Here is a 25,784-nt window from a genome sequence, read left to right as displayed (position 1 = left end):
CTAATGAACCGTTTTGCCATCAGTAATAAAACTTCGACATACATATGCGTCTCCTCATGCCGAACAACTTTCGTGTTCTGACTTTTGACCTCTGCCTTTTAGATCACCATTGTGAATTATTATGAAAAATAGTTAAAATCTATCTCCTCCTGGGATCTTTGATCAAAATGCACAAAGATTTCTACACGTGAACTTTGGACCTATACGGACAAAAAGCAAATCGGCAGTAGGGGCATACATGAGCGTTAGATGCCAGAAACATGACTTAATAGCTTTATTTAGGACGATTTATGTGAGGGTGCCTTTCGCCCTGCCCCTATGCAGCTTTCGTCCTGCCAAAAGCGCTGTGCGGAAGTGAGCGCGAGATCACTTTACTTGCCGATTGCGTCCGACTCGTTTCACCAAAATTAAAAAACACTGCGGGTAATGGGAGAGGACAAGTGTATAAAAAAAAAAAAATGTTCACAAAAAAGTTTGGTTACTTGAAATTAATTAATCTCTGTGCAGGGAGGGAATTAGTAAAATGGGCGTCAACCGTCCTGGCTCTCCCTACATTTCTTTTAAGTGACAAAATTGCAGTTTTATATGAGCCAATGAAAATTGCAGTTTTATGAAAATTCTTCTTCTGCCCCTAATACAGCATGACATTTTACAGTACTAGAAAAGAACAGTGCCCGTTGGGGGGTGATCATGTGTGATCAATTGGCTAATAAAGGACAAGGTCGTGCATCATTGTGATGTCAGAACACCATTGTGATGTCAGGCTAGCTCCATATATGGAGATATAGGGGTGATCTGGATTTGGGCCCTGCAGTCCGGAGCCTGGGCAGAGGCTTTTGTGCCGGTTCTGGACAACCGGCGGATGGGGTAGGGTGAACGGTTCTCGAGTTACGTGGATTACAGACGTACACACAGAGAGAGACATGGTGCATTTGGTAGAGGGTCATGCCAAATAGCACTGAAACCAGTCTTACTCCAATTGGCCAAAGGGGGGCACTATAGCAATCGTTTGAAATTGATCCAGATACTGTCAGAGTGATGTGTTGTAATTCCCACCTGATCCAAATGATGATGTCAGTGTTGATCTGCCCATGTATGGGTATTCAGGTAATGTAATCTCGAGGTCGGTCCCAACGTGGAGAGCCTTCGTAACAGCTGCACAATCTCCACAAAATGAACTTCCACACAATTAAGACCTGGGCCCTCATCAACCCTGTATATTCAATACACTGCCCCCGCTGTCACCCTTAGATCTCCATATATGAAGCTGACCTGTTCAGACATTCCATATCTTGATCTGACCACATCACACCCTGTACACTCAAGATACGCTCCATATATGGCCGCCAGTGCACGCGCCCTCAGGCGTCTTACTAGTGTATTATGTGTTTCACACATGCATCTGCTGGGACAAATTTTAGTGTGAGATGACAATAAAGTATTATTGTATTGTGCGTGCGTGTGTACGTGTGTGTGTGTGTGTGTGTGTGTGTGTGTGTGTGTGTGTGTGTGTGTGTGTGTGTGTGTGTGTGTGTGTGTGTGTGTGTTGTTTTGAAAGGAATACACTTCCATTTCAACATGGACATGCCTATACAGAATATTATAGTGTTGAAAACCCTTTCTGTGTCAAGAGAAAGGGCCTTTCTAAAGGACGTAACCTTTACGTACTCTATAGGCCACTCTATAGGCCACTCTATATGTTGCTGACTAAGAGATTCTCACAGAGAGGCCACACGCTCTTTGGGTTCTGTCAGGTATAAAAGGAAGGGGTTAACCAGGTAGGAATACAGTTCACAGCACAGCAACAGTCAACTGCTAATATGTCCTCCGGCGGAATGAACAACATGGGAAAGGTACTGCTTTTTGAACGATTCACTTAATACTTTTATCCAATACTTTTCTAAATATTATGAATCATGAATGGTGTTGACAAATTATGTGTTCTTTTTCAGATCACCTTCTACGAGGATAGGAACTTCCAGGGTCGTTCCTATGAGTGCATGAGCGACTGCTCTGACTTCTCCTCCTACCTGAGCAGGTGCCACTCCTGCAGGGTGGAGAGTGGCTGCTTCATGGCCTACGACCGCACCAACTACATGGGAAACCAGCACTTCATGAGGAGGGGAGATTATGCCGACTACATGAGCCAGTTTGGATGGAGAGACTGCATCAGGTCCTGCCGTAATATCCCCATGGTAAGCTTAATACCGTTCTTATTCGTTCAATGACTTCTAATCCATTAATTCATCCATGAATACCCTGAGTCTATAGTCACATGCAAACTCCTAAATGAGATATTCTTCATTTTACAGCACAGGGGAAACTACAGGATGAAGATCTACGAGAGGGAGAACTTCGGCGGACAGTCCCACGAGATGATGGATGACTGTGACAACATCATGGACCGCTACCAGATGAACAACTGCATGTCCTGCAACGTGATGGACGGCAACTGGCTGATGTACGAGCAGCCCCAGTACAGAGGCAGGCACTGGTACATGAGGCCTGGCGAGTACAGGAACTTCAACCAGATGGGAATGGGCCAGGGCCAGGGCCAGAGCAACATGAAGTTCATGAGCATGAGGCGCATCATGGACTCTTACTACTAAACTGTTGACGCAAATGTTCACTTTACTTTGCCACTGAAATAAAAATACATCCGTTCCACTATTCATGTTCTCCTAGTTTATTTTGTTGAGATGATGCAGTTCAGCCCATTCCTAGCACATGGTCATTTCAGACATGAACCAACTAGTCCATACGCAGGGACATGGGGCTCTACACTAGTGTCTTTTCTGTTTTCTGAACATAAAATATGATTTCAAAGTCGTACATTTGAATGTTGTCACCATAGACAAATAGACAACCTATTGCCTGCAATGACAATTCACATGTTTTGGCTATAGGGGCACCTTAATCATGTTGTTTGAATGCTTTGTCAACAAAGGCGAATACACTGTGCGAGCTTTCGCAGAAAATAGCAGTTCGACATGCTCACACCATATCTCGCTGCATGCGACATGTTGTGAGCTTGTCGATCGGCTATGTTCAGTAAAACCGTTCCCCACAATGCGGATGCTGGGGCTTTTTTCCATGTTTTATTGCTTTTTTCAGTTTTAGGAAATGGAATGCTTGAGAATGTAAATAAAATAACAACAAACAAACAATTAAGAGAACAAATGAAACAAAACTAGACAAAAAATAAATACACTACAAAGCCAAACTGGTGGTTATGTCACGGCAGTCTGAATGCTACTGTGGATTTGCAGTCACAAACAATTCATAATATTGTTTTGTAATTGAAGCTTCTGTGCTTAACACAGCCCAGGATTATACCAGTGCACAGTGTCTAATATAAAGTGTAGCCCAGCTATGTATTTGACCACTTTCAGCATGTCACCCTTATTTTGGGCATGTCATAATAGGATAACATTTGTCTGGTGACATCCTTATTTATTTGTTTAGTTTTTCTGACCTCAAACTTTGAAAATTCAGTGGAGGAGTTGATGAGTGCAGGAGGTTAAAAGGAAGGTTAAAAGGAATAACCTGACTGACGTGTTGTGCTTTATCAACTTCAAAAAGGCATTTGACTCAATCCACAGAGGCACAATGATCCTTAAGGCCTACAGTACGGTACCGTGTCCCTCCCAACTTACTCCGGGCAATAGAGACAACATGTATGCAGGAACAAGGGCCAAGGTGGTGACCCCAGATTAGCAACAGTGGAGTTTGACATCTTGGCTGGGGTACTGCAAGGGGACACCCTAGCGTCCTATCCTCTTCGTCATAGTCCTGGACGAGAGCGTCTTGAGCACATGACTATAGAGATACTGTGTAATGATTTGTAATAACAAAAAATGTGTTTTACAAAAGTTGGCCTCCTGGTGGCGCTATAATGGAAGATGTTAAGGTTTGTCCTTGGCCTCTAGTGAGTGTGCATGCAACGTTTCACGCAGATCGGCTATAACAGGCTGTTCTGGAAAATTTGGGGCAGAGGTTCATCGTTCATCTAGGGAGTGTGTGTGCAAAGTTTGGCATCGACCGGGTTAACGTGCCGGAGATTAGCTGTTAACGGACGGACGGACGGACGGACACACACATACACACACACACACACACACACACACGGACGGAGGGCAAAACATAGTCTCTCCCCATGCCTTCGGCCTGGTGGAGACAAACAAAGTGTGCCAAGGCTGGCCTCCGGCTGAACGCTAATTAGTACCAGTACCACCAGTACCAGTTATCACTGGTTCCCAAACACTGGGTTAATGGAACCCATGTGTGGGTCGTGGACGCATTGTTATGGGTTCCCTTATTTTTCCTAAATTTGGTTTTTAATTATTATTTAAAAATATTTTCAAAAAAACATTCTAAAAAAAATAATCTAAACATTTCATGAATTAAACCAAAATTCAATGATTTTTTTTTCAGGACCTTCATAACTTCATAAAAGAAAAATGTAAGAAATTCCATGAATTAGAAGAAAAGTAGTAGTGAAAATAGCCAGCAAACTAGTGCTGCGGGAACCAAGTTTCAACACACGAGCACCGGTCACGAAGACATCCAACATTAACATATTTGGATGTACTCAAGAACGACACAGGAGCACAAAGCACCAACGAGCTGGCCAGATGTATGGAGAACCAGGATGACTGGACGATGACGAGCTTGTCTCAGGACGACCTATAGAGAGAGTGGATCTTCTGGGGTTGTCTGAATAATTAGGCAAGAAAATGTCAAAATAACTGATTTATTAAAGCAAAAAGCAGCTTATTAGCTTTCAGTCAAAATTAGTAGCTGCAAGCAATAACTCAGGAAAGCCAAAAGGCAAAACTTTTCAAAGTACAAAGCAGAAAATAAGGAAGTGCAAAAGGCAAAACTAATCAGAGCACAAAGGCAATGAACAGGAAGTCCAGAAAATGGCAAAACCTTACAGAAGTCCAAAACAGCAAACCACAGAACTTCTAGGTAGATCACAGGAACACCAAAGTTGAGCACGGGACAATGACTTATGTTCTGACAGTGTGTGTGTGTGTGTGTGTGTGTGTGTGTGTGTGTGTGTGTGTGTGTGGGTGTGTGCAATCACTGCAATGAGTCCAGTATTTACAGGGAGCATGAGTAGATTGGAGAAGTGTTCACAGGTTTGTAATGCAGGGCTGGGCCGATGAGACCTTTTTGAAACTAGCGCAATGACTAGTTTCTAGTCATTACAGACAGCCATTGACATCTATAGACGTAATTTGGTGTTTTCCATTCACTATATAATATACCAATTCTTTCATCATATATCAGATATAAGGGCCGAAAACAAGTAATCAGCTGCCATTTTGACATTGCTATCATATCATTTCATAAACTACAGATGTAGCAATACAAAAATCACATTGTCCCTTGTAACAACCACTACAGGTCTGTCAGATAACGATGCATGCCGAACAACTCTTGTATCTGCTTCATGGTGGTTGCATAGAAATCATAAAAAAATAACTCATACATCTACACTACACTACACTAGTAGTATATAATAATAATTACTCGTTTGCATAATTGCTACATGAGAAAATCTCATCTAAAAACACAATTGTAACTCCCTTATGTCTCCCTATGAGTATTATATTGTATTGTACTTTAATTTCTGTACACATCATCCATCTCTCCCATATGCTTTATTTTATTCTTTTTTGTTCCTGTCTAAAAATGAAAAAAACCTGTGGACAAAGAAACACTATTTGAAAAATGGTTGTATAATATGATTGTGATGTCCCTAAATAAAGAATAAAAAAAAAACACAATTGTATATACAAATATGTTATATTTGATAAAATGTGAATATGTTGTGGCCTAAAGACAATTCTGTCAGCCTATACTGCCAAATTATCCATACACAGCTTATCAAATTATGTGTCAAATATGCTAATTATCTCATTAATTATGCACAATACACAAATGTGCATTGCAGAAGTGGATTCTACAGGAGAAATTCATAAGGATCAACTGAGAAAAGTTTGGTAAAGCCTTTTATCGAATAGTTAGGGTTTGCCCTGTCTAGGGGGAGGGCATAGTGACACGTACGGTAGGATTTTGGTTTATTTGGGCGCCATCTTGCTGCCTACATGTAGGCTAGTAGGATGCTAGCCTACTTGGCTGCCAGTCTGTAGTTCGTAAGTTTGCTTGTCAGTGACGCTGGTGTGTATACTGCCACTGCAGTACACCATCTTCCATCTCTCTACTATCTTTGACTTGTCACAACTCTTCTACTCTATGGCTCTGGATCGACGGTGGTATTATTATTATTCGTCGTTAGAAAATGTTCGGGTGTTCTGATCTGATAGCCGCCCTTAGGTTTCGTTTTTGGCTAGGTGGCCAAGTCTTCATCCAATCAGGATGAGAGGTAGCCTGGCTAATAATTCCGCCAATCATGATCGAGCAGAGGCGGGCCTGGTGTGCGTGCTGTTGGCCTGTTGCACTTCCCCCCACTGTAGAGTGTGTGCATGTGCACATCTTGCTACCGGGGCGGGCCGGGGGGTTTTCCAAACCCAAATCACTTCATGCTCCTTTCATGTTTACATCTTACTTGACGAGAAGACATGTGGACATATCCTTATGGAACCAGGGAGAGGGGGAAAACACCACGAGAGTGACTAGTGATCAGTCAAACATGTGTTCTCTCCGCAGTAAATAAATAATCTGTCTGTATGCGATCTGACCATTATTATTTTGATGACACTGTCATGCTCGTTTGAGGAGAGGTAGAGAGCAGAGCATACTGTACATCTGTTTGGGAATGTTGCTGAAGGTTATGTTATTTTGTCAGCTGACACCCAAATCAAAGAAACCATACAGCGTGTATTTAATTATTTGATATCTCCGACAGTCAATGCACTGCAAGGCTACAATGGAAGCATAATTCTGACGGCCCGCGGTGGAATGGACAAGTTAGGGTATAAAGTTTATACCCATTACTGTTGTGGATCAAGGTTATGTTATTTTGTCATCTGACACCTAAACCATACAGTGTTTATTTAATTGTTTTATATCTATAATGGTATATGTCTCCACAGTGAGGCTGGAAAATGTAGCCTCACAGAAAATGGCAACCAGAATAACCCGTTCTGAGTGAAACTCCTCCCTATGCACTGGCCCTATAACATTACGTTACATAACATTAGGTGTTAAAGTTACCTGTTACCTGCTTCCTTGTACCTGTTTCCTGGTCATGTGACCACCAATACATGACATCAGCGTGTGTGGCAGCCAATCAGGACTATAGGTCTTCTACATTTCATGAGCATTCACTAGTCAGGTTTCACCTGACAAAAATCACACCTGTGTGAATTGTGCAAGTGCAACTATACATTTATTGTTATAGTTACTGTACTGTACTGTACTGTACTGTACTGTACTGTGCGGTACCCCCAGGAACGAGCCCGGTTGTCCGAAACGGTCAAGAAATGACATAGTTACCGTGTGGGGGGTCCCCGGAACATCCAGGGCCCCAGGAAGGGCCCAGGGCTCGTACTGTAGTGTACTCTGTGCCACTTTACTCTGTGCTGTAGCACAGAGTACTGGCCACTTTAGGTGTTGCAGCTTTCAGACATACAGACAGACACAGAGACAGACATACAGACAGACACACATACAGTAGCTGCGTATTGGAGCGGAGGTACCGCTCAAGAAAAGGCAAAGAAGTTTAAGGAAAACTCAGCTCCACTGGTTAATTAATTTAACGTTTCGATCACTGGGATCTTCTTCAGGAAGAGAGCCGGACCATGACACCCAGATTACTATGAAAACCTGCAAAACCTGTCAGTCCGTCCGTCCGTCCGTCCGTCCGTCCATCACGCCTCCGTATATGGTTGTCAGTTCATCACGCCTCGTGACACGTCATGCCACCATGTCTGGTTGTCAGTCCGTCACGCCTTGTGACACCCTCCATATATGGCCGTCTCTATATATGAAGATCACAACACTGACTTCATCAAACCCTGGATAGCCATACATGGAGAAGACTGGATCATCACCTAGATCTGTATATGGAGCCGGCCAGCAACTCCACAACTCCACATCTGACCTCAAACCCTTAGATCTCCATATATGGAGCTGAGCTGACCTTTTCTGACATTCCATATGTTGATCCTCCCCCCCGTCCTTCCTCTTCGATGTCTCCCTTTTGACTGATACCTGACCATCAAACTCTAGACGGCCCCACCCCTAAAGTTCTTAGTGCAGCCGCAGCCGGCGAAAAAGAGTTCTCAACAGGCCTGAAAATTAAGGCCTGGCCCTACCTATAAATAAAAAAATTACTTACCTGGGCCCTCATCTGCCACCCTAAGATCTCCATTTATGGAGCGGACCTGTTCTCACATTCCATAAGTTGATCTGACCTCATCAAACCCTGTACACTCAAGACATGCTCCATATATGGCCAGAGCCGCCAGACCTCTTCAAACCCTGGACAACACTCATGACACTGCCCCCGCTGCCACCTTTAGATCTCCATATATGGAGCTGACCTGTTCTGACATTCCCTATGTTGATCTGACCTCATGAAACCCTGTACACTAGACACGCTCCATATATGGCCAGTACAGAATTCATTCTATATGTTGATCTGACCCCCCATGCCAAAGCGCCAGCGCTTCGCCTAGCAGTCTGCCGTCACCCAGGCAGATGCGTGCACTAAGGGTGAGGTTGTGTGTGTGTGCGTGTGTGTGTGCGTGTGTGTGTGCGTGCGTGCGTGGCTGTGTGCGTGGCTGTGTGCGTGCGTGCGTGCGTGCGTGCGTGCGTGCGTGCGTGCGTGCGTGGCTGTGTGCGTGCGTGCGTGCTGCTTTGAAAGGAATACACTTTTACATTTCAACATAGACACGCCTACAGAAATATTAGTGTTGAAAAGCCTTTCTGTGTCAAGAGAAAGGGCCTTTCTAAAGGACGTAACCTTGGTACTCTATAGGCCACTATAGCATGTTGCTGACTAAGAGATTCTCACAGAGAGGCCACACGCTCTTTGGGTTCTGTCAGGTATAAAAGGAAGAGGTTAACCAGGTAGGAATACAGTTCAGGTACAGCAACAGCTCAACAGCAACAAATATGTCCTCCAGCGGAATGAACAACATGGGCAAGGTAGTGCTTTTTGAACGATTCACTTAATACTTTTATCCATGTCTGTAATTCTTTCTAAATATTACCATTATGAATGCTGTTGACAAATGATTTGTTCTTTTTCAGATCACCTTCTACGAGGATAGGAACTTCCAGGGTCGTTCCTATGAGTGCATGAGCGACTGCTCTGACTTCTCCTCCTACCTGAGCAGGTGCCACTCCTGCAGGGTGGAGAGCGGCTGCTTCATGGCCTACGACCGTACCAACTACCAGGGAAACCAGCACTTCATGAGGAGGGGAGAGTACTCCGACTACATGAGCATGTTTGGATGGAGAGACTGCATCAGGTCCTGCCGTAATATCCCCATGGTAAGCTTAATACAGTTCTGATTTGTTTAATGACTTCTAATCCATTAATTCATCCATGAATACCCTGAGTCTATAGTCATATGCAAACTCCTAAATGAGATATTCTTCATTTTACAGCACAGGGGAAACTACAGGATGAAGATCTACGAGAGGGAGAACTTCGGCGGACAGTCCCACGAGATGATGGATGACTGTGACAACTGCATGGACCGTTACCAGATGAACAACTGCATGTCCTGCAACGTGATGGACGGCAACTGGCTGATGTACGAGCAGCCCCAGTACAGAGGCAGGCACTGGTACATGAGGCCTGGCGAGTACAGGAACTTCAACCAGATGGGAATGGGCGGCATGGGCGGCATGGGCGGCCAGGGCGGCAACATGAAGTTCATGAGCATGAGGCGCATCATGGACTCTTACTACTAAATGTTGACGCAAATGTTCACTTTACTTTGCCACTGAAATAAAAAGACATCCGTTCCACAATTCATTTTCTCCTGGTTTCTTTTGTTGAGATGATGCAGTTCAGCCTATTCCTTGCCAACAGCACATGGTCATTTCAGACATATGCGGGGACATGGGGCTCTACAATAGTGTCTTTTCTGTTTTCTGAACATGCAATATGATTTCAACGTACATTTTAATGTTGTCACCATAGTCAAATAGACAACCTATTGACTGCAATGACAATCTGCACGTTTTGGCTTTAATCAGGTTGTTGTATGCTTTGACAACAAAGGCGAATACATTGTGTGAGCTTTCGCAGAAAATAGCAGATCGACATGCTCACACCACGTCTCGCTGCATGCGACGTGTTGTGAGCTTGTCGATCGGCTATGTTCAACAAAACCGTTCCCCACAATACGGATGATGGGGCTTTTAAATGGCTATGTCACAGCAGGCTGAATGCTACTGTGGATTTTTGCAGTCACAATATATGATTTTTCTATTTTTTGTAATTGAAGCTTCTGTGCTGAACACTGAACAACAACCCAGGATTATATCAGTTCACAGTGTCTAATATAAAGTGTAGCACAACTATTGTGGGTCTGTTGATTGCTATGCGTTTGACCACTTTCAGCCCGTCATCCCTATTTTGGGCATGCCTTTATAGGAGAAATGGTTACATCTCTTTTTTTTTCTGAATTCTGACCTCAATTGCACCAATTTCTTGGTCTTTGAACATTCAATGGATCTTCTGGGGTCTGGGGTTTTCTGAATAATTAGGCTAAAAAAATCTAATGCTGTGATTTGCCTGTGGATAAAACTTTGAAAAAATTGCAAAAATAAGTGATCTACAAGCTCACAGCACATAAAGATGTGACATGTTGTGAGCTTGTAGATCAGTGATTTTCACCACACAACACTATCATAAAATAATAAATCCTCTTTTTTTTGCCCGCATACAGGTATTCAGTGTGTGGCCAAACATCAATTTCTTCCATGGGTAAAACAACACAGCTATCACCATTGGGATTGACGGTATGTATTCATTATAAAATGTCATGTTTTTTTACTAGTGCAAATCTACATTGGTTACATATTGTATTGCAGGGACTGTAACTGTGATGTAATATAGAAATATTTGAACATATCTGGCTATAATCATGACCAAAACAGGGACACAGACACCAAATTGAAAGCAGTAGGCTATAATAATTTTCACATCTGCTATATAATGGACCTTTAAAAACAAATCAGTTATTTTTAGTATTTATAACACATTTTCAAACAATGCAATAGTCAATTCAATTGTTGGTAATCATTTCAATACCAGTGCAATTGCATCAGCAAACAATTACATACATTGTATTTCAAAAGTTGAATGAAGTAAGCTAAATTTAAGTACTACCAGGACACCAGATAAAGAAATTCATGGCCACCCGTGACGGTTATTAGTCCAGAGTCCAGACACGGCAGATGGGGTTTATGTCCACAAAACATTGGTTATAGCATGCTAGCACTTTTGTCTGGAGCGCACAAATATAGTTGGCTGACATAAAAAAGGCATATGAATCAAGATAACTAACATCACGTTTTTTTATATGTTTTTTTCTATGCACAGCCAGAATGCATACATAGTAGCCTACCATGTATGGTGGATGATTGATCAGTCAGAAGAGCAACCTCCATATATAAAAAGGTAGACGCCTCTTCCGGCTCTGGTGCTCTCTGTTGAAGGCAATATTTTCCCGAGATTCCGTGCGAAGCATGGCGGAAGCATTGCGTGTATAACAAGTAGGGATGCATGATATAATCGGTAGCATAATCGGAATCAGCCATATCGGCCATAAAAACACTATATCGAATCGGATTGGTCTCAAAATAATCCCGATTATTGAATCGGTTTTCACCTACATTTAATTTGTGTACTCATCTCATTCAGTAATCATTCAGTAGTGAAAACAGACTCTTTGAAAAGAGTAGGCCTATAGGCTATTTATTGATTGATTGAATACTTTATAGGCTTTGGGCCAAGCCCCTATATGGCCTATAGGCTTGTTTCCATTGTGGTCCTCTTTATAATATCGAAATCGGTCAGAATCAGTATCGGCAGATATGACCCTGCAAACAAATTGGAGATCGGATATCGGTCATATTTTCATAATCGTGCACCTCTAATAACAAGGTACTGTATATGGAAAGGAGGTAAGGTCACCAACGTCATTTTCGCTATCATGCAATCATCAATTCCAGACGGCAGATGCGTCGCACCATGGGAGCCAAACTACAATAAATGCATTGGAGCCAATGAGAGCCCGGTGACCAGCTCATGAACAAACACTATTTCTGATCAATTCTGAATGACTGAGACCTTTTGAAAAGTAATTGCTTCTGGAAAATAACAGAAGACATATATTGTCTGCTGTGTTGCTTTTCGATGTGTACACTGTGTCATTTTATAGAGGTATCTAAAGAGAAAGAGGACTACCTTTCTGAACGTACCAAGTATCGTGAGACTTTCCACCGTTTCCTGTCTGGCTTGAGTGGCAGCAAGAGACATGGAGGAGTCGCATGAGTGATGTCACTTGGGCAGTGACGCATGCCTTCAGCACTACCATTCTTGATGAGGATGTACAATGATTAGAGCGCCCCTCACTTCACACGGGTGTGATTTTTTAAATAATCTACTGTATGGTAACCTCTCCCTCGCCCTTTCCGTATCCATCTCCTTGATTGACAAGTGGTCTTGGGAAGTTCCCTGGGTCAGGAGTGAAGTTCCCTGGGTCAGGAGTGAAGTTCCCTGGGTCAGGAGTGAGGTTCCCTGGGTCAGGAGTGAAGTTCCCTGGGTCAGGAGTGAAGTTCCCTGGGCCAGGAGTGCCCCTCCAGCTGAATCAAGTTCCCTTTAGGGTGTAGGGTATAACAATCTTTTGGAACGCACTCGCCCACCTTGGTCAGAAACAGGAAACATACACCATTCGTTGCCATGGTTCCACATATACAGGCGGTAGCAGCTGTGTCAACTGGTCGTGCATGGATGCAGTGCACAAATGTATTATGTACAAATAAAGATATAAACAGCTTGCAACATTTCAATCGCAGTATGGCCCGGGTCAGTCAGTGGCGTTTATTTTTTTTTGTAAAATGTGAAAAAACAATAAAAAAAAGAAAGCATATTGTTTGGTTTGTAGTGCATGCTGAACCAAAAGTCTTGTGGGTTCAATACAAAACTTGATAATTGTCCCCTTTATTAGGATAGCCAGTGGAAAAGTATAAGGGGAGACAGAGTAGGGGAGTACAGACAATTTATGATTTAGGCATTTAGCAGACGCTCTTAATCCAGAGCAATTTACAGTAAGCAAGAACAAAAAACATGGTAATACATCAAATACATAAAAATAGTCATCAGGAGTCAAACCAGAGATTCGCTTTCAGGCTTTTTTGTGGTACGTGCCCTAATCATTCATCTATCGAGTCACCCTGACCACTAAATTATCAATTATCAATTCATCCTAGGGTCCAAGTGGATGTTTGTGCTAGATGTAATGAAATTCCCTCCAAGCATTCTATGGGCGTCATAGACTGGCCTCCAAGTATTATGAATGGGTCCTGCACTAAGTACTCTGACAATGGCAGTGGGTACAACCGGTACAATGGGTTTGCCTAACCAATAGTGTGTGTTCCACAGGAATAAGCCTAGTTCATCTTTTTGTTCATTTTCTTTATTTTACAAAAGCTCTTAAACTACATTGATTGATTTTATTTGGTGGCATAATAAAAGAACACAAGAACACTTTCCGATATCGATATACAGTCAATGCATCAGCGAGGATGAAAACACAATAAATCCTGAGGGCTTGGCTGAATTATTTCTATTATGGACCTGGAAAGAAAATAATTAAACATGACGAATGACATGTTATTCATACATTACTCTATAAATAACAAATCACTACATAACAAATCCAGGTAGGCCTACATCAGAAGGTATTCTCTAAATAATTTGCAATTGATGCAATTTTCAGAAAGAAATCTAAGTATTTTATTGTTCTTCTGAATTTAACTGTTCAAGTACAATTAAGTATTAGTGGAAGTAACTTAAGAGGAAATGTTGAAAAGTGATCTATAAGTGTTCTTAAATTGTTGTTTTGACAATTAACTACAATTATCATTATAGATATTTTAGAGTTTAATTAAAAAAATCGTATGTAATACAGTACATTGTATTATATACATTGTCATGATATATATATTTGAAAATTGCTTGATGCACTTTGATTAAATCTGTTTCATAACAAACCTAATTGATATACAGTATGGGTGATGCTGATATTTATTAAAACTATTGTGGAAATTAAGATATTAAGTATTGTGGATGGAAAGAAATCTTGATAATAATAATTTACTGGCAGGTTTAATGGACAGGAGTTAGTCAAAACCTCCCTACCTAAACATACAATCAGTGGAACAACCGCTGTGTGGGCCTCACAAAATAGGTATTGTATTACCTGGTCAAAAGGGACAGAAAAAACATTTCTAAAGTCTTCGAGGGCCCAGTCACGTGGATGTATGACACAGTGACTCGACACACAGCAGGCCTCTCTGTGGTGCTGGGTCAGGGGTTTTCACAATGGGGGCACCGATTCTTTAGGGTTTTGTCAGGTATAAAAGTAAGGGTTAAACACAACCAGGACAGCAGTGCACCAGTAACATCAGCTCATCTCACCAGAATGACCACCTCCGGCATGAACATGGGCAGAGTAAGTGGCATAAAAATAATTACAAAAATCCATTGAATACATCAATCAAATCATAATGAATGCATGATGTACTTTCTCCTAAAACTCTGGGTGTTTCTCCTTTTCAGGTCACCTTTTACGAGGACAGGAACTTCCAGGGTCGTTCCTATGAGTGCATGAGCGACTGCTCTGACTTCTCCTCCTACCTGAGCAGGTGCCACTCCTGCAGGGTGGAGAGCGGCTGCTTCATGGCCTACGACCGCCCCAACTACATGGGAAACCAGTACTTCATGAGGAGGGGAGAGTATGCCGACTACATGAACATGTGGGGATGGACTGGTGGTATCAGGTCTTGCCGCAATATTCCCCAGGTAGGATACTTTTCACGACATCTATTTTAATTAGATTTCTGTACATCATCTCACAAAGTGACCTGAAAGTGCTCCTTTTCATTCAATGACTTAAACCCCAACATCCGTATTGTGGTGAAAACGGTTTGCAGAAAATAGCTCTACAAGCTCGTAATGTGTCGACACTGTGAGCTTGTAGATCGGCTATTTTCAGCAAAGATATTTAATGTAGAGTGTAAACAGAAACAATAGTATAGAGCACTGAGGGACTCTACAGGATGATCTCCTGGATATTTTCAATACTACTACATTTTAAGTTAACATTGGCTGCCAACCGGATGCACGGAGCTTTTATTTTGCAGCACTTTCACTTTCCATTCCCCAAAAATCAAAATCACCATTACTAAGTCCATCTAGCAAACTTTATTTCTCTTCAGAATCGTTAATATTGTAACCGTGAGCAGCAAAAAATAAGAAATGAGCCCAGAACATCCGCATTCTGCAAGTGTTGCCTATATAGCAACTGGGCCGCTGCTAGAAAATGAATATTAGCTAGACCATTCCGAATCCATATAAAGCAATATAAATATATTGTATTTGGCGAAACACAGTTGTAAATTAAAACACGAGTTATCTCGATTTTTGGCAGTCCATAAACCTTTTCTTTTCCACAAACAGCACAGAGGCCAGTTCAGGATGAAGATCTACGAGAGGGAGAACTACGGTGGTCAGAGCTACGATCTGATGGATGACTGTGACTCCATCATGGACCGTTACCAGATGAACAACTGCATGTCCTGCAACGTGAATGATGGCCACTGGCTGATGTACGAGCAGGCCCAATACAGAGGCAGGATGATGTACATGAGGCCTGGAGAGTACAGGAACTTCCAGAACATGGGCTGGGGCAGCGGCATGAGGTTCATGAGCATGAGGCGCATCATGGATAGCATGTACAGTAACCAGTAACAGTCAATCATCAAATAAACTTTGGTGATATAATCATAAAAACCTTTTCATGCGTCATAATTTCTCTACCCAAATCACGTTTTAAAGGTTGTGCTGTATTTTTATATTGTGTGTAATTGTGTACAGCCAGGTTCATGAGAGTAAAACTTATTTTGTTTGGCTTCCTTCAAGAATAGATAATTATAAAACAGTTAAGATTAAAAAAATAATCTAAATTTGAATTTAGATTAAAAAAAAATGCAATTTCAATTTCCAATGCAATTTCTGGCCTGTATTTTCAAAATGGATATAATGCTCCATTAATATTGCTTCAAATTACAATGAGGAAAGTACAAATTTCACAATTTCAAACAGGGTAAAACACAGCTATCACACATTACACGCATTGTGTTACATTATCACTACATCATTACATTATCACAATTTCAACCCATTTTTTTCACCCAGTGTCAATTATCGAATGTAATCCTGGGCGCTACACTTCCTCTGCCAACCTGGGGGGGCAGCGGACTGACCTCATGCTTCCTTCTATGTATGAGGAGTACAAGCTGCTTCTTTTCACCTGACGGGGGAATTTCCCCGGCCGGGCATAGCGCGTGGAAGGAACACGTTATTCCGACCAGTTCTTTTCCCCTCCATCAGGCGCCCCAGCTGGCCAGGGGGAGGTAGTTTTAGAGACCAGGATTACTGCATGTTTTTGTGGGGGTACCTACCCTAGGGGACACGGGGAGAACATGCAAACTCCACACAGAGGGGCCCTTTCGCCAACCTCGCCTCGGGTGTGGGCACTGATGTTGCGGGGGAGGGCGCACGACCCCCAGCGCCCACAGCATCCCCAGCGGGAATCGAACCTTCTAGCTGTGAGGTGACAGCACTACCGACTGTGCCACAGTGCCCCCTCCACCCATCATTCTTAAGGCTGTGTTACTCTCGAGTCGTCTCGACTTTTTTTGTAATTTTTATCCCACGATTTTGCAACCCAAATTTTTCACCCAGTGTCAATTATCTAATGTAATCCTGGGCGCTACACTTCCTCTGCCAACCTGGGGGGGGCAGCGGACTGACCTCATGCTTTCTACTGTGAGGTCCCCCAGTATCTATCTGACATGGTAGAAGCAATGAGGAAAGCTGAAATGGAGGACAACGATCAACTGGAATTGATTAAGAGCAGAATGGATGAACTCGATAGGAGAGACGGGGAAAGACAAATCTTGTTAAAACACATTGGCACATGGCTGTTGTGTGATCATCTCCAACATGGAGAACTAGTGGAACAAGGGGGAGCACCTCCCCATCACCACTTGACTGCACAGAAGCAGATCATGGTCATATGCCCACCAGTTCAGGTGGTGCATTCACACCCTACTCTTCCCCAGTTAAGCCTGGCCTATTCTCAGCCATTTCTGCCATTCAACCAGCAGTCCTCCACCTGTTCCAGCACCTCCTGCCCTGGTGCCTCCTGCCGCACCTCCTGCTCTGGTGCCTCCTGCCGCAACTCCTGTAAAGAGAGCCTACAGCTGTCCAGCAGTCCAATTATTATTAAAAGTATGATCAATTATATATATATATATATATATATATATATATATATATATATATATATATATATATATGGCAATTTAATTTAATTTCTTTGATTTAATTTATTTGATGCTGAAGTAGGTCTAAACATGTTTGTTTAATTTTGAAGTTTTTATATTTAAATTAGATGAAGACAGTCCATTTGTCACCATGACAAACAGGTGATAATAAATCACCATGACAATAAATTATTTTGAACCCTGGTTTCCTTTTCCACTGTGTTTTGTGTAAATCCCAGCTTTGCTGCTATAGCCTCTTCCAGCTCTAAAGCATAACAGGTGATATGGGTGCCACACTTTATTTTACTTAATCTATTTTTCTGTAATACTTTTTTTTGTCATTGGGGCCAATTACATAACATCCATGGTACACCATGTTTAAAACAGCATGATTCTGAACATCTAGAATTAATCCATTGCACACATCAGAAATGGATGTGCATTTACAAATGGGCTGCATGCTCACCATGACTGCATTGTTGACAATAGTGCAGTCCAAATATGTATACAAACATTTTACCAGAATGGTTTAATTAATTACCAGAATACATCTGATATTTGAGTTTACACCAGTCACAGAGGTCCTGGGTCTGTTTTTATATGGACCAAGCTTTTCGGGATAAACATTCAAAATAACCAAACAACAACAATCTTTGGGTACAGATGTGGACTCTGCATACTCTTATTTAAAGTCGGGGCCATGTATATGAATTGACCACGAGTGGCTGGTATGACATAATTAGCCATGTTTCATTACGCCCGTGCGTCAAGCGCGCCATGGAAGAATTCAACCTGGTTTACGCACCTGCAACATTTGCAGCTCTTACATCTACATGAACGTTCGTTCGGATTCCAAACAAAGTACCCCATAGCCACGGATCATGTTACAATTATGGGGGGGGGGGATAAGTTAACGTATCTTCCGTAGGCCTACTGTTCAATAGAAAGAAGTTTGTTTCCAGCTGTCCCAGATGATGATTGATCGATTGATTGATGGCTAGTTGGCTACAGTACAGTAAAACACTTGGACATTAAGGTCCTGGGTATTCAATTCATATAATCATGACATGATAAATAACAAAATCATCATGATGGGTAATGGGTTGGGGAGTGGCAGAAACTATAAACTATCGTGCGTGGTGGTGCACACCGCTCCCTCTCCATATTAGATTAGCTAACCCGACTCCGAGAGAGAGAGGGGAGAGGGACAGTGGTGATGATGGTTTAAATTAAACAATTTTTGGTTCATGCTTGGTGGCGCGCCTTTCCAAAAAAATAATTAGCCTACTCCATTAATACACTGCGCCATAGCTTGTAGATCTGTTCTTTTGGCCGCGGTCGAAATAGCAGCAAAATGAAGACGACGCATGGAGTTATAATAGCCGAATTTTCCTAAATGTGCTGTCACAGGTAATCAAATAATTCTAAAAGAAATATAAAACATATGGCAAGATGGCCTAGAGGGCATCTGCGCATGTGCTACACCACAACTCTGTTCTTTGAGAAACCCAGACATTGTCAATAGAAAATCCCATTGACAAGATTTTTCCTTCCGGTGAAATATTTTCTTTTCTGGCCAAAAAGTGCATTTCATACGTGTGGTAGGGGGCTCAGCCAAAAAGCTCGGCCTGAAAATAAGCTGGCCCAAAACCTAACTCATGCATGTTGGCGATGGACCAGACCCACCACCCTTCCTATTTGATGGCACCCCTGTCCACTTTGTCCCTACCTTTATATCTCGGCTCGACAGTGACCAACACCGGTGACCTCAAAACAGAGGTTGACCGTCGTCGCGCCCTCGCAGCCTCCGTCATGCAGTCCTTGTGGAGGCCGTTGTGGAGACACCGGCACATATCCAGGGAGACAAAGCTGAGTCTACAATGCCTCTGTCATCTCCGTCCTGTACGGCTCGGAAACATGGCCGCTGAATAACACGCTGGTGGACAGGCTCGATGGCTTTGACTCCAGAGGATCAAAGGCATCTCGTGGAGCCAGCATGTCACTAACCAGACTTTAACAGAGCTAACCCAACAGTTCTCAGCATCTCGTCTTGCAGCAATGCGGCAAGTTTGTTGGTATGGCCATGTCATTCGCCTGCCAGAGGAACACCCAACATGCACAATCCTGGCCTTCAATCCCTAGCAAGCTGGTTGGAGACGACCTACAGTAGAGGCACCCCCCGCACCCGCTGGCTGGATGTAATAGCCTTAAAGCATGTAACGTGACTATGGCACAAGCACAACATCTTGCCCACAACAGACCCAGATGGAGAGACCTGGTTGCTATGGTCTACGCGCCCTGAAGTGCAAGAGGACTAAGTAAGTAGGGTAGGGGCCCAGAGTGCGTTCACTAGGGAAAGTAGCCTTTCGCCGCCATAAAACCGTCTTTGAATTGGTGAGTAGCGAAATCGTTCTTTTTGTTTTTGCATAAGTCGACAGGCTGTGCAGCCTGCATGAAGTCGAGAGTAATAGCCTTAAGGAGAAGTTGTCTGGGCAGAGTCCTAACTCTATTGACCAGGTATTGTATTACCTGGTCAAAAGGGACAGAAAAAACATTTCTAAAGTCTTCGAGGGCCCAGTCACGTGGATGTATGACACAGTGACTCGACACACAGCAGGCCTCTCTGTGGTGCTGGGTCAGGGGTTTTCACAAAGGGGGCCACCGATTCTTTAGGGTTTTGTCAGGTACAGTATAAAAGTAAGGGTTAACCACAACCAGGACAGCAGTGCACCAGTAACAGCAGCTCATCTCACCAGAATGACCACCTCCGGCATGAACATGGGCAGAGTAAGTGGCATAAAAATAATTACAAAAATCCATTGAATACATCAATCAAATCATAATGAATGCCTGATGTACTTTCTCCTAAAACTCTGGGTGTTTCTCCTTTTTCAGGTCACCTTTTACGAGGACAGGAACTTCCAGGGTCGTTCCTATGAGTGCATGAGCGACTGCTCCGACTTCTCCTCCTACCTGAGCAGGTGCCACTCCTGCAGGGTGGAGAGCGGCTGCTTCATGGCCTACGACCGCCCCAACTACATGGGAAACCAGTACTTCATGAGGAGGGGAGATTATGCCGACTACATGAGCATGTGGGGATGGACTGGTGGTATCAGGTCCTGCCGCAATATTCCCCAGGTAGGATAAACATAATTTTCATCTATTACATCTATATAGATTTCTGTACATCATCTCACAAAGTGGCCTGAAAGTGCTCCTTTTCATTCAATGACTTAAACCTCAACATCCGTATTGTGGTGAAAACGTTTGCAGAAAATAGCTCATAAAGCTCATAATGTGTCGACACTGTGAGCTTGTAGATCGGCTATTTTCAGCAAAGATATTTAATGTAGAGTGTAAACAGAAACAATATAGAGCACTGAGGGACTCTACAGGATGATTTCCTGGATATTTTCAATACTACAACATTTTAAGTTAACATTGGCTGCCAGCCTGCCACTAAAGACATCCAGCGGTAAGCGATTGACCGCCAACCGGATGCACGGAGCTTTTATTTTGCAGCACTTTCACTTTCCATTGCCCAAAAATCAGGAAGACAAAATCACCATTACTAAGTCCATCTAGCAAACTTTATTTCTCGTCAGAAGCGTTAATATTGTAACCGTGACGCAGCAAAAAATAAGAAATGAGCCCAGAACATCCGCATTCTGTTCAATCACCGGTGGACGGCGGAGAAATCTGGAAATGGCCGACCAAAGCCGAAGCAAGTGTTGCCTATATAGCAACCGGGCCGCTGCTAGAAAATGAATATTAGCTAGACCATTCTGAATCCATATAAAGCAATATAAAACACACAGTTAAAACACAGTTAAAACATGAGTTATCTCGATTTTTGGCAGTCCATAAACCTTTTCTTTTCCACAAACAGCACAGAGGCCAGTTCAGGATGAAGATCTACGAGAGGGAGAACTTCGGCGGACAGTCCCATGATCTGATGGATGACTGTGACAACATCATGGACCGTTACCAGATGAACAACTGCATGTCCTGCAACGTGAATGACGGCCACTGGCTGATGTACGAGCAGGCCCAATACAGAGGCAAGATGATGTACATGAGGCCTGGAGAGTACAGGAACTTCCAGAACATGGGCTGGGGCAGCGGCATGAGGTTCATGAGCATGAGGCGCATCATGGATAGCATGTACTAGACACTGCAATCATTAAATAAACTTTGGTGATATAATCATAAAAACCTTTTCATGCGTCATACTTTCTCTACCCAATCACATTTTAAAGGTTGTGCTGTATTTTTATATTGTGTGTACAGCCAGGTTCATGAGAGTAAAACCTATTTTGTTTGGCTTCCTTCAAGAAAATAGATGATAAAACCGTTTTAAAAGAAAGAGAGAGTGCAAAAAGAGCAAAAACTAATCTCTCTCCTCTCTCTTTTATTTCTATTTGAATTTAGATTAAAAAAAATGCAATTTCAATTTCCAAAGCAATTTCTGGCCTGTATTTTCAAAATGGAGGATATAATGCTCCATTAATATTGCTTCAAATTACAATGAGGAAAGTACAAATTTCACAATTTCAAACACAGCTATCACACATTACACACAATGGTCCTCATTCACAAAGGAGAAATACGCCACAGTGTAACGGATGCGTAAACATGATGCGTATAGATATCGGAAAATCCGTCCGATCAAGCTACGGTTAAGTCCCGTGTTATTCAGGGACCAGGTGTAATCACTTCATTTGTGCGGATCGGCGAGTGTATCCTTTCCGCATTTTTTCCAAGCGATTCGCCTGTTGTCGCCTGGTTTGATGGAACATCCACGACCATATAAGGCAACAGGAAATATCGAAATACGTCATCATAGACTGCACAGAGGATTCCGAAGTTTTAAATTATATATAACAGCCGCGATGAGCTTGTAGAGCAGTTAATTTTGACAGGCGGGTCTCTGCACGGACAGATCTTCAAGCAAACAGCGCGAGTTATATGTATATAATTATAAACGAAACTTGCCAACTTGGCACGCATTGCTTCACTCCTTGTTAAATGTCAGAACGTTAATAAGTTAACTGATGTTACAGTTACTTTCACATATGAGAAAGAAGTTAATTTGTAGCCTATACTGTTCACCACACGACCAAATGCTATATTAAAACTCGGCAATGATAAAAGGCCCTATTGATTAGTCTACTGCGGTGATTGATTCCCTGCCCTGCACTGTCGGATTTGGAAAGTAAATATATGGACATGTATGGACACAGGACATATATTCTTTCTTTTTTTTCTTGTGGGATTTGGACTAAAGGCTATATTTCATCCGATCCAACTACGTTGTATGTTTCCTCAGCTGCAGGTAAGAGTTGGCTATTCTGTGTGGCGTCCGCATGTGATCAATATAAATTATTATAAATTAATACCACGACGCAAATGGAGGCAGATAGGTGCTTGCAGCAAAGGCATTTAGGCCTACGTGAAACTTGAATTGGCTGAGTCTCTGTCAATATGCTGATCAGCGAGTTACAGTGGTAATAATAATCATCATCAACAGCCTTTCTTGTCTGTCTGTCTGTCATGTTTGTGAACAAGCGCGAGTGGAGGTGAGCTGGCTTAAAACTATGATATGACTGGCCCAGTCATATCATAGTCTGGCCGACTTTCAAACACGCTGATGCCATTCATTCAAATAGGCTAATGTGGTCTTCTATTTTTTATATTAGGGCTAATTCCCCCCCCCACACACACACACACACACACACACACACAACAGTCAGACTGACTCAAAGGAGCTCCATAACGAAACAATGTAAATAGGCCTATACTGCAGACATTACTACACTAAACAACGTTGGATTCGTACAGTGCAGAATGCAGATAAGTGTATGTTCTTATTATAATTGTGAGTTTGTTTTTTAACATGCAGCGCAAGTCCGCGAGAGCCGATCTACAAGCTCACAACACGTTGCACTGCCGAGTGAGCAGCCCCAATCGTGCATGCTAGAAATATCCTAATAAATAAATAAAAAGGTGTCGGGCTCGGGGGCAGTTTCTGTATGGGACTCTAGGCTAACTTGCCTCTAGAATGCATGCATTTAGGCATACAAGTGATACTTGGCTTTTATATAGGCTATAATTCTTTTACAGTATGTGCTGACCAATGTTGGGGACACATGCCTACATATTTTATCTGAAGTTTGGGGACTTTTAATTGATTCAGCATGAAGACTAAAGCCTTCTGAATAAATCTACGCAAGCCGCACACGACCATGAGAGCTGGCGCAGCTTTTTGCGGAATTTCCGACCAACCAACGTCAGCGTCAAGTTCACGTTCAAGTTCATGAATTCCCACGTAATGTGGGAATCCACGTGAATGCCTGTCCGCTCACGCTCCGCTCACGTAACGTCACTTTATGAGTGAACGCCGTTGTGAATGAGGACCATTGTGTTACATTATCACTACATCATTACATTATCACAATTTAACACAAGAACCACCAGGGATTGGGGATCAGAGGAAAATACTGATTGCGCTTAGCCAAGTTTAGTGTAAAGAAAAGCACCAGCTAATTTACCTAGATTGTTGTGGGTTAGCATGCATATATCTATCTATCTATCTATCTATATATATACTGACTGACTGTGGTTAAGTAGGCTAATCAATATTGTCAGGTGTGGGGTTGCCATGGCAATCAATTGGTTGAGGCAGAGGCTGGAAATCGAATTACAATTTTATCCCACGATTTTGCAACCCATTTTTTTCACCCAGTGTCAATAATTATCGAATGTGATCCTGGGCGCTACACTTCCTCTGCCAACCTGGGGGGCAGCAGACCTCATGCTTCCTTCTATGCATGAGGAGTACAAGCTGCTTCTTTTCACCTGACAGGGGGGAATTTCCCCGGCCGGGCATAGCGTGTGGAAGGAACACGTTATTCCGACCAGTTCCTTTCCCCTCCATCAGGTGCCCCAGCTGGCCAGGGGGAGGTAGTTTTAGAGACCAGGATTACTGCATGTTTTTTGTGGGGGTACCTACCGTGGGGGACACAGGGAGAACATGCAAACTCCACACAGAGGGGCCTTTTCGCCAACCTCGCCTCGGGTGCTGATGGCGCGGGGGAGGGCGCACGCCCCCCAGCGCCCACAGCATCCCCAGTGGGAATCGAACCCAGGACCTTCTAGCTGTGAGGTGACAGCACTACCAACTGTGCCACCGTGCCCCCTCCACCCATCATTCTTAAGGCTGTGTTACTCTCGAGTCGTCTCAACTTTTTTTTTTTGTAATTTTTGTTTTTATATTTTGCAACCCAAAGTTTTCACCCAGTGTCAATTATCTAATGTAATCCTGGGCGCTACACTTCCTCTGCCAACCTGGGGGGGCAGCGGACTGACCTCATGCTTTCTACTGCCTCTTACTCTCGACTTCCTGCCGCCGTATGAAGACTGCACATCCCATACATATATATAAGAAAGCTAGATGGCTCACCCGCGCTCTGGCCAATGGAGAGCGACGTTGCTACGTGGCGGCCATCTTACCTCGTGACCACATAACATTGTGTCTATGGGGCATGTACTCTTAAATAACCACAACTTGCTCAATTTTCAACCGATTTTCAAACGGTTTGGTTTGTTATAAACGTCAGAGACGTCCGCATACTTATATGCTTTTATACGACGTTCATATAAAAAAACAAAATTAAGCAGATAAGCATCCTGAATCATAGCCACGTTGACAACGTTTGTAATAAACCAACCCGTTTGTAAATCCGTCAAGATTTGAGCGAGTTATGACTGTTTTTGTTTGAGCTGCCATTGAACATACTGTACTGTAGCCCCGAAGTAAGATGGCTGTCGGGTGAACGACGTCAGAAACTCCGCCTTAAGCCATCTAGACTTTATATATATCTATGGCACAGCCTGTCGACTTATGCAAAAATAAAAAATAATGATTTCAGGGACCAATACAAAGACGCTTTTGTGGAGGCGAAAGCCTACTTTCCCTAGTGGGACGGATTAAGCCCCACGAGGGCCCCTGGGCTGATAATTTTTTAGGGCCCGCTAATACGAGCTTGCGAGCGAAATTTTCCACTTTTGTTTTCTTCGTTTTCTCTTTTCATCTTTTTGACCTAAATTTAACACAATCAACGGCCAATGAAGGGCCCCAGGAGCCCTTGTCAGTCCCTCAAACCCAGTATCGCTCGGCCCAGTTTCCCAGACGGGCCCCTGAGAACCAAGGGCCCCTGGGCTACGGCCCCAAC

The 25,784-nt window shown here is 43.0% G+C and overlaps 4 protein-coding genes across 4 annotated transcripts; all 4 read left to right on the top strand.

Annotated features, from left to right (window-relative positions):
• Positions 1-1,820: 1,820 nt before the first annotated feature.
• On the top strand, positions 1,821-2,609 carry LOC306935929 (gamma-crystallin M2-like; the record flags this gene model as incomplete). Its single annotated transcript, XM_079519291.1, has 3 exons — positions 1,821-1,853; positions 1,953-2,195; positions 2,313-2,609. 3 exons carry the CDS (start codon positions 1,821-1,823, stop codon positions 2,607-2,609), a joined length of 573 nt encoding a protein of 190 aa, XP_079375417.1.
• A 6,481-nt stretch (positions 2,610-9,090) lies between these two features.
• On the top strand, positions 9,091-9,897 carry LOC306935928 (gamma-crystallin M2-like; the record flags this gene model as incomplete). Its single annotated transcript, XM_079519290.1, has 3 exons — positions 9,091-9,123; positions 9,229-9,471; positions 9,589-9,897. The coding sequence occupies 3 exons, from the start codon at positions 9,091-9,093 to the stop codon at positions 9,895-9,897; spliced, it is 585 nt and encodes a 194-aa protein (XP_079375416.1).
• A 4,745-nt stretch (positions 9,898-14,642) lies between these two features.
• On the top strand, positions 14,643-15,970 carry LOC306934847 (gamma-crystallin M2-like; the record flags this gene model as incomplete). Its single annotated transcript, XM_079517656.1, has 3 exons — positions 14,643-14,672; positions 14,780-15,022; positions 15,680-15,970. The coding sequence occupies 3 exons, from the start codon at positions 14,643-14,645 to the stop codon at positions 15,968-15,970; spliced, it is 564 nt and encodes a 187-aa protein (XP_079373782.1).
• A 4,337-nt stretch (positions 15,971-20,307) lies between these two features.
• Positions 20,308-21,721, top strand: LOC306935934 (gamma-crystallin M2-like; the record flags this gene model as incomplete). Its single annotated transcript, XM_079519295.1, has 3 exons — positions 20,308-20,337; positions 20,446-20,688; positions 21,440-21,721. 3 exons carry the CDS (start codon positions 20,308-20,310, stop codon positions 21,719-21,721), a joined length of 555 nt encoding a protein of 184 aa, XP_079375421.1.
• Positions 21,722-25,784: the final 4,063 nt, after the last annotated feature.

Source organism: Electrona antarctica, assembly GCF_951216825.1.
Source record: "Electrona antarctica genome assembly, chromosome: 13".
In the NCBI taxonomy this organism is placed as follows: Eukaryota; Metazoa; Chordata; class Actinopteri; order Myctophiformes; family Myctophidae; genus Electrona; species Electrona antarctica.
The sequence above is the reverse complement of the archived record's forward strand: the minus strand, read 5'-3'. Positions and strand labels throughout refer to the sequence as shown.